Source organism: Muntiacus reevesi, chromosome 1, assembly GCF_963930625.1.
Source record: "Muntiacus reevesi chromosome 1, mMunRee1.1, whole genome shotgun sequence".
Classification (NCBI taxonomy): Eukaryota; Metazoa; Chordata; class Mammalia; order Artiodactyla; family Cervidae; genus Muntiacus; species Muntiacus reevesi.
Genome location: NC_089249.1, coordinates 194224529 through 194232475, shown reverse-complemented (window position 1 = coordinate 194232475; position 7947 = coordinate 194224529). Strand labels below are relative to the sequence as shown.

Sequence of the window (7947 nt, the reverse complement as noted above, 5' to 3'; positions counted from 1 at the left end):
TTATCAGCCCCCCTCGCCCCTCCACCCCCACTGTGAAGCAGTACAGAGCATGGTAGAGAATAGTTCTGGTGGGGAAAACACACTGCCCAGCACACACTCTTGTAATCTTGTGATTATAATTTCAGGGGAATCTCTGACCTCCAGAAGTCAGTCGGCCAACTCCCCACGGTCATAAGAACCCCTGGCTAAGATTCTGGACCAACATTACAAAGGGAAGAGAGGCCTTGTATGACGGGCTGTCTACCCAAGAGTCCCATCTCTTCTCTGGCTACTCCTCCCACCTACCCCACCTTCATCCCCCTTCTGCCCCTTGAACTCTCTCAGTGCCTTTGATGTCAGAGAACTGTTTTTTTCTGCTTTCTTCTCCCGACTACTTCAAATCTGAACTTTAATGCCACCTCCTTGGGGAAGCTCTCCCCGACTCCACCTAGGTGAAATAAGTCACCTTACCTATCCCCCTAGCATTGACTTCTGAGCACCTCTGAGGGTCTGAAATCATTTAGTGGAGCAGCACTGAGATGATAGCTCCCAAGACACTGATAGTGTCTACTCAGTACATTTTGTTGAATCCTGGGGAAGAGGGAGGATTTTACTTGAGGGAAAACAAGAATCACCCATTCACCCCAGATAACAGTGAAAAAGGTGGGGTTGGTAGCTCTATAGGCCTGTATCTCATCCAAAACATCAACAAATTGAGCAAAACTGGTAAAAATCAATTTTATCTGAACTCGGGAAAACAGCTAAACATTTATGTCAACCAAGGAAATGCAAATCAAGAAGAGGCAACTTGAACGTGGCAGGAAAGCTTTGTGGTGTTTTCCATACCCTTCCTCATCTCCTCGCCCAGCACAGTGGAGGATCTGGAGACAGCCACCTGTGTCCTCAGCATGGGGCCCCAGTTCCCAGTTTCGGAGGGAGCAGAACAGCCCTCATTCTCACAGTATTGTGTGTGTGTTTTCTAGCATGTCTGGGGGTAACCTGAGGGACTGACTCAATGTGCTTTAACTCAGAATGTATTCCTAGAAAACACTGTAAGGTAAAGGAACAACTCACAGCTCTCTGGTGTACAAGATTACAATGGATGACAGTAACATACATGGCAAAAGCTGGGAGGAAAAGCTGGGGTGTTTCTTTGGGTAATTAAGGCATTCAAAAGCACCCATATACACTGGGGAAATTAGAGAGCAAAGTGCATACCCAGAGCAGAACAGATGATCAGGAAAGACTTACTAAGACCTTACTCTTTCACCTCTGGTCAATTTCTAGGCTTGATGCAAATAGGAAGAGAAGGCTAAGGCAGAGTTATAAATACACAGATGGAGTATTGATGTGCTCCAGCAGAGTTTGGCAAAGAGCAGGAGAGGTTTTTTCCTTCCTTTTTCATTCCATAATATATGAATATTATAAGTCAACAGTAACAACATCCAAGTTTTAAATGGACAAAAGACATGAACAGGTATTTTTCCAAAGAAGATATACAAGTGACCAATAAGCACATGAAAGGATGCTCAGTATCATTAAGAAAATACAAATCAAAACCACTATGAGCTTTCAGAAGCTCCCTGGTGACCTAGTGGTTAGGATTCTGGGCTTTCCCTGTTGTGGCCATGGTTCAGTTCCTGGTCAGGGAACTGAGATCCTGCAAGCCATGTGGCATGACGAAACAAAACGAAACAAACAAACCTACCCACTGAGCTTTCAGTGACTGTAAAATTGAGCAGATCCCAGTTAGGATGTTAGATCTCATTGTCCTCCCAGTCCTAAGACCCTCCCTTGATGCCCCTCAATAAAATGGGCTCATCCTCAAAAAGGCAACAAACAAACAAGCTACTATGAGACACCACTTCATATACATTAGAAGGAATATACTAAAATTAAAATGGAATATAACAAATGTTGATGAGGATGTCGGAAAATTGGGATGAGACCCTTGTTCATGGTTGGTGGGAATGTAAAACTGTGCAACTTTACTGTGGGAAAGTTTGGCAGTTTCTCAAACAGTTAAGCACAGAATTACCATATGACCCAGCAGCTTCACTCCCAGGTATATACCCCCAAAGAACTGAAGGCAGATACTCAAACAAATACATATACAAACAGGTTCCTAGAGGTACTATGCACAATAGCCAAACTTGGAAACAACCCAAGCATCCAATAGATATCCACACAATGGAATACTACTCAGCTGTAAAAGAATTACTGATATGATGATAAACCTTAAAAACATTATGCTAAGAAAAACAAGGCAGACACTAATAGTCAAACATCCCATTTACATGAAACATTCAGAATTAGCAAATCCATGGAGGCAGACTGATCAGCAGACTGGGGTGAGGAAAGAATGAGGAATAATTGATGAATGGGTAAAGGGATTCCTTCCTGATGAAAATGTTTTGGAAGTGAGTAGTAGTAGTTTGGTTGCACAATATTGTGAATGAACTAAACGCCACTGTTGTTTACTTAAAATGATTCTTTTTAATGTGAATTTCCCCTTGTTAAAAAAGAATCCTTAACAAAAATTTATCACCCATTTTCCACAACTACTTCAAAATGTTCAACTACTAACTCTGAATGACAGGAAAACTTAGAACAGTAAGGAACACCCACATACCTTGTGGTGTACCCCTGCCCTCCTCCCACAAAAGGAATACCAAGCATGACCATACATAAACTTTGACATTACAAAGTGTTATTCCCCCAAGCTCTCCAAATGTGTAGTTGACAGCCACCAGCTGTATTCAAAGCATAATTGTCACCACCTGCCAACCTCTTTCAGGCCTATCTTGAACAACTCAACACTGTCATCTGAACATATTTTCTTATGTTTAGATGGGATCTCCACAGTTTGATTCTCCAATGACATCTTTCTTATCTGTTTGCTTAGGTTGCCTCCGAATTCTCTAAACCAGAATGAGAGATTAATTGGCGTCATGCCCAAAGTAAAGCGATAAACCTGGAATATAAATTAATATTTACTGAGGGCCTATGGACGCACCAAGCACTAAATAAACATCACTTTACTTAATCTTCACAACAGCTCAGTCAAGGACTAGTATTATCCCGTGAGGCCCAGCAGTGTGATGCCTCAAGTAACGCATGGGATATGATGGTTTGAACTAGGCAATCTGCCTTGAAAGCCCACACTCTCTGCTTTTCTCTGCTGAGGCTAAGCACCTGGGCAGTCGAGTTTGAGACCTTTCGCGTGCAGGGTTAGGTCAGGCGCCGGAGCAAACAATACGTAACAAATGCAGAGGGTTCACTATGGGCCAGGCCTCATCTCAGTTCTCATCACCTCCGATTTAGAAACAAGGAGACTGATAAGGCGACGGTTCTAAGGCGCCAAGGAATGAAGGATTAGGCATCGGACCTGGGGCCAAGCTTAAGGACCTGAGACCGGCAAGAACCCACATTAATAGAAAAGTCTCCACCCACCCTAGCTGAGCTTTTTTACACACGAGCCCTACGGGTCGCGTGCAGGCACACTCCCTGCTTCTATTTTCGACACATTACACCCAGACTGATTCGAACAACAGTCGTCGCGCGCGGGGTACTTTGGGAAAACCGCAGGACCTAGCTGCCTCCACCACAGTTGTCTTAACTTTTGCCTGAGGAGAATGTACCATCGTGGTCTTATTTTTGTAATTTTCCCCACAGTGTTTGAGGCTAGAAAGGAGGCTTTACAAAGAAAAATCTGTAGAAGATCGAGTATTTTCAGGCGCATCAGGCATTCATTCGGGCAGCTAGGCTCTCCGGGGTCCTTCACTCCTGGTTCGGCGGGCCTCGGATAACGGACAGAAGCGGCTGCCAATGAACTCCGCCGAACAGCATAGGGGCCAGGGCTATTCCTTAAAGGCACCGCAACCGGTTAGCAGACCAGAGAGTGACCCAGATGATGGCGGCCGGCGCGGCCTTAGGCTTGGCCCTGTGGCTACTATTGCCGCCAGTGGGCGTGGGAGGAGCAGGGCCCCCGCCGATCCAGGACGGCGAGTTCACGTTCCTGCTGCCTGCGGGGCGGAAGCAGTGTTTCTATCAGTCCGCGCCGGCCAACGCAAGTCTTGAGACTGAGTACCAGGTACAGGGTCCTGGGTTAGGGAGCGAGCGGAGGCAGCGAGGCGGGGCGTGGCCAAACCAGAGCATGCTTTGTATGCATTGAAGAGGGAAGGAGGAGGAGCCATAGCGTAGGCGCGTGGGGGCGGAGCCAGAGAGCGCGAGGCGGGGGGCGGGGACAGCGCGTGGGAGCGGAAGGGGTGGGAATAGGAGGCGGGGCTAGAGTGGGGCAGCGGGGAGGCGGGGCCGTCGGGAGAACGAGGGAGCCCGTCAGAGGGCAGGACCGTCGCGAGTGGGCGTGGTCAAAACGATTGGGTCGTTTGAGGGAGTTGGGAGGGAAGACCAGGATGCTGAACAAAAAAAGATGTGGTCAGCCTGATAATTTCTCGGAGGTTGGGCTAAGAAAAGAAGGCAGGGCTCCGTCATCTCATTTGGGGTATGGCCAAGTCGGGACGTGATCTCTGGGGGGGCGTGGCCAGATAAAAGAGGGCATCAAATCAGTGGGGGCGGAGCCAAGGCAAGGGGCGCGCCAGAGGGACGGGAGTGGGGCTAGACTGGCTTGAAGGTCTAGGTGTCAGAACTCAGGTAGACCTCTGGGTGGTGGTCGGTATGGGTCTATGCGGGTCGGTCTAGTCCTGACCTTCTCTGGCAGGTGCCTTTGGTTTAGCCCTAGCCCTCTCTCCTGCTCTTACCTGCCCCCCAGGTGATCGGAGGTGCTGGGCTGGACGTGGATTTCAGTCTCGAGAGCCCTCAGGGGGTGCTGCTGGTCAGCGAGTCCCGCAAGGCAGACGGTGTGCACACGTGAGTTAAGTCCCGCTGGCTGTCCGGGTTCAGTTACAGCCCTGCCCCTCGCCGGCGGCCTCGGGTTACCACCCCGCCTGCTGGTCGGCCGGCCACTCAGGGTCATGTGTGTCTGTGTGCCCAGGGTGGAGCCCACGGAGGCCGGGGACTACAAGCTGTGTTTTGACAACTCCTTCAGCACCATCTCGGAGAAGCTGGTGTTCTTTGAACTCATCTTTGACAGCCTGCAGGATGAGGAGGAGGTCGAGGGCTGGGCAGAGGCTGTGGAGCCCGAGGAGATTCTGGATGTCAAGATGGAGGACATCAAGGTGCGCCCAGGAGAGCTGAGGCCACTCCTTCCAGATCTCTGGCATTGCTCCCTGCCCTCTCACCTTGGCTGGGGTCTGCCTGGGCCTGACCCCGCCTTTCCTACATATTGGTGCCTGCATGCTAAATTGCTTCACTCCTATCATATCCAACTCTTTGTGACCCTGTGGACTGTAGCCCACCAGGCTCCTCTGTCCACGGGACTCTCCAGGCAAAAATACTGGAGTGGGTTACTGAGCCCTTCTCCAGGGGATCTTCCCAACCCAGGGACTGAACCCACTTCTCTTATGTCTTCTGCACTAGCAAGCAGGTTCTTTACCACTAGCCTTACCTGGGAAGCCCCCTACATACTGGTGCCCCTAACCTAATAACAGTAGAACATTTCTAGGTATAAACCTTGTTCTAAGGTCTAAGGGCTTAAATAACTTATGAAGTCTCCATAACCACTATATATGTAGGGAAGAATACTGGATTAGGTAGCCATTCCCTTCTCCAGGGGATCTTCCAGACCAGGGATCGAACCCAGTTCTCTCACATTGCAAGCAGATTCTTTACCATCTGAGCCACCAGGGAAACCCCCTATATATAGGGAGTGTGCTCTATCTCCCATTTTACAGTTCGGGAAACTGATGAACAGGATGGCTAAGTAATTCTCCTAAGGCCACAGAGCCAGCAACAGAGCCAGTATTTGAACCCAAGCAGTCTGGCTTCACCTACTGCTTCTTATTAATTACTAACTAATGCTCTTTATGCCTAATTGGGCATTCATTTCTTACAACCCTGAGGTTTAATTCGGAGGATGAAACTGAGGCCCAGAGAGGTTGTTTACTTATGGTAACACAGCCAGTGAATGGCAGAGGGCTTGAGGCTCAGGCAGCCTGGCCACTGAATCTGTGCTCTCAGCTCTCTCCCCCTCTCCCCAACAAATGACAGGACAAAGCCTTGCCTTTCCCCTCTCTGCCACAGGAGTCCATCGAGACCATGAGGACCCGGCTGGAGCGCAGCATCCAAGTGCTGACTCTGCTGCGAGCCTTTGAGGCCCGTGACCGTAACCTGCAGGAAGGCAACCTGGAGCGGGTCAACTTCTGGTCGGCCGTGAACGTGGCCGTGCTGCTGCTCGTGGCCGTGCTGCAAGTCTGCACGCTCAAGCGCTTCTTTCAGGACAAGCGGCCTGTGCCTACGTAGCCTGCTGCTGTGGAAGAACAGGGGAGAGGAGGGGCAGCAGGGCACATGGATGTGAGACGTAGAGGCGTCCCTTCCCCAACTCAGTTTCCTACCCAAGGGGAGGCTGTGTAGTCCCAGCCCTGAGGTGGGGCACCTGCCGTGTCTCCACCCTTTCAGGCCTGGGCGGGGAGCACCGGCTGGCTTGCAGGTGTGGGTCCCTCCAGGAGGGATGGCTCAGTGGCTGCACCTGTTTTCCTAGATACGGTGCATGGGGGGCACTGCAGGATTCAAAGGCAACCTAGGGTTTTCTGGCCCTGCCTCTGTCCCCTACTGAAATGTGCCTTAGCCAGAGTCTTCCAGTCTGCGCCAGCCCTGTGCAGTGCTGGACCGGGCCCAGGAAGCAAACTCCCTGTTCTCTTCCTGCTGGCCTTCCAAGTCAGGTCCCGATAGGAGGGGGCTGACTGCTGCGGGATCCTATGCCTGCCTGCCTTCTCCTTGTGGCTCCACCCGAGGCCTGTGCTGCTACTGTGGTGGCCTGCTGTGCCAGGGGCCAGGGGGAACAAGACGTGGATGCAGTGTTCTTGCCAGAACAGTCACTTTTATTGACAGGAAGGGGCCTGGCCCCTTGGCCCAGCGGGGAGTGAGCTGGGTGTGAGGTCTGGTTACAGAACTCGGGGAGCAGAGTCTGCAAGACCACCCAGCCCTCCTGCTCTCCCTGCAGGGGCCCCAGATGGGGCCAAGGAATGGCCCAGTTCGAGCCTGCACGGGAGCCTCCTGGAACAAAGGGTGGTCTGGGCACCAGAGTCAATAAATTATGGTCAGAAAAAAATCACAGTGCCTGGTGATTGGGGCTCAGGGACACCAGCCAGGACAGTCCTGCCCCCAAGGGCAGCCAGGCAGGCGGGAGGGGTCTCCCACGAAGCTCAGAAGAAAGGCCGGGCAGGAGCCGATGGAGGTGGTCGCCTGGGCACAAGAGAAAAAATCAGAAAGCAAAGTTTAACTGTGACCAGGGCTGGGTCAGAAGGCCTGTGCCCCCAAGAAGGTGAAGGGGGAAGCCCTCAGGACTGTGGGGGTGAGGAGGAGCCTGACCGCTGCACTGTATAAGGTGGACGGCCAGGATACCCTCTCCCTTCAGTAACTCACACACCTGTCCCAATTCCCCATCCTGGCCTGTTATCAGCACTGTGTCAGGGGCTCCAGCCAAGCGTCTATGTGTGGGGATGGGGTGTGTGTATGCATGTAAGTCGCTTCAGTCATGTCTGATTCTTTGCAACCCTATGGACGGTAGCCTGCAAGCCTCCTCTGTCCATGGGATTCTCCAGGCAAGAATACTGGAGTGGGTTGCCATGTCCTCCTCCAGGGGATCTTCCTGACCCAGGGATTGAACCGGTCTCTCTTATGTCTCTGGCATTAGCAGGCAGTCTTTACCACCAGTGCCACTTGGGAAGCACGTGGGGATGGGGGGAGGGGGGATATTTGCTTCTGCTCCTGAGGTGTTTAGGAAAGTAAAAGCTCTCCCCTCTAGAAGTGAACCCTCCCACCTGAGAGCAGCGGCCCTGTGAGTGAGGTATGGGGGCGGGGGGCCCGTGGTGGGAAGGGCAGAGAGAAGGCCAACCACCCACCCCCTCA

The 7947-nt window shown here is 51.5% G+C and overlaps 2 protein-coding genes across 2 annotated transcripts in view; one reads left to right on the top strand and one right to left on the bottom strand.

Moving 5' to 3' along the window:
* The first annotated feature begins 3562 nt into the window (after positions 1 to 3562).
* On the top strand, positions 3563 to 6919 carry TMED1 (transmembrane p24 trafficking protein 1). Its single transcript, XM_065917787.1, has 4 exons — positions 3563 to 4072; positions 4751 to 4848; positions 4973 to 5156; positions 6121 to 6919. The coding sequence occupies exons 1-4, from the start codon at positions 3890 to 3892 to the stop codon at positions 6337 to 6339; spliced, it is 684 nt and encodes a 227-aa protein (XP_065773859.1). The 5' UTR covers positions 3563 to 3889; the 3' UTR covers positions 6340 to 6919.
* A 213-nt stretch (positions 6920 to 7132) lies between these two features.
* Positions 7133 to 7947, bottom strand: part of DNM2 (dynamin 2) — an 87954-nt gene continuing 87139 nt past the window's right edge. The window contains exon 20 of the mRNA XM_065917784.1: positions 7133 to 7281. Coding sequence (XP_065773856.1) covers positions 7242 to 7281 — 40 coding nt within the window. The 3' untranslated portion in view covers positions 7133 to 7241. The remainder of the gene's footprint in view (positions 7282 to 7947) is intronic.

Bases quoted from the DNA above. Each gene is read 5' to 3' on its own strand.
- TMED1 (XM_065917787.1), top strand. From the start codon at position 3,890: ATGATGGCGGCCGGCGCGGCCTTAGGCTTGGCCCTGTGGCTACTATTG. The intron at 4,073-4,750 runs GTACAGGGTCCT...CCTGCCCCCCAG, and splicing joins GTCTTGAGACTGAGTACCAG to GTGATCGGAGGTGCTGGGCT. The intron at 4,849-4,972 runs GTGAGTTAAGTC...CTGTGTGCCCAG, and splicing joins AAGGCAGACGGTGTGCACAC to GGTGGAGCCCACGGAGGCCG.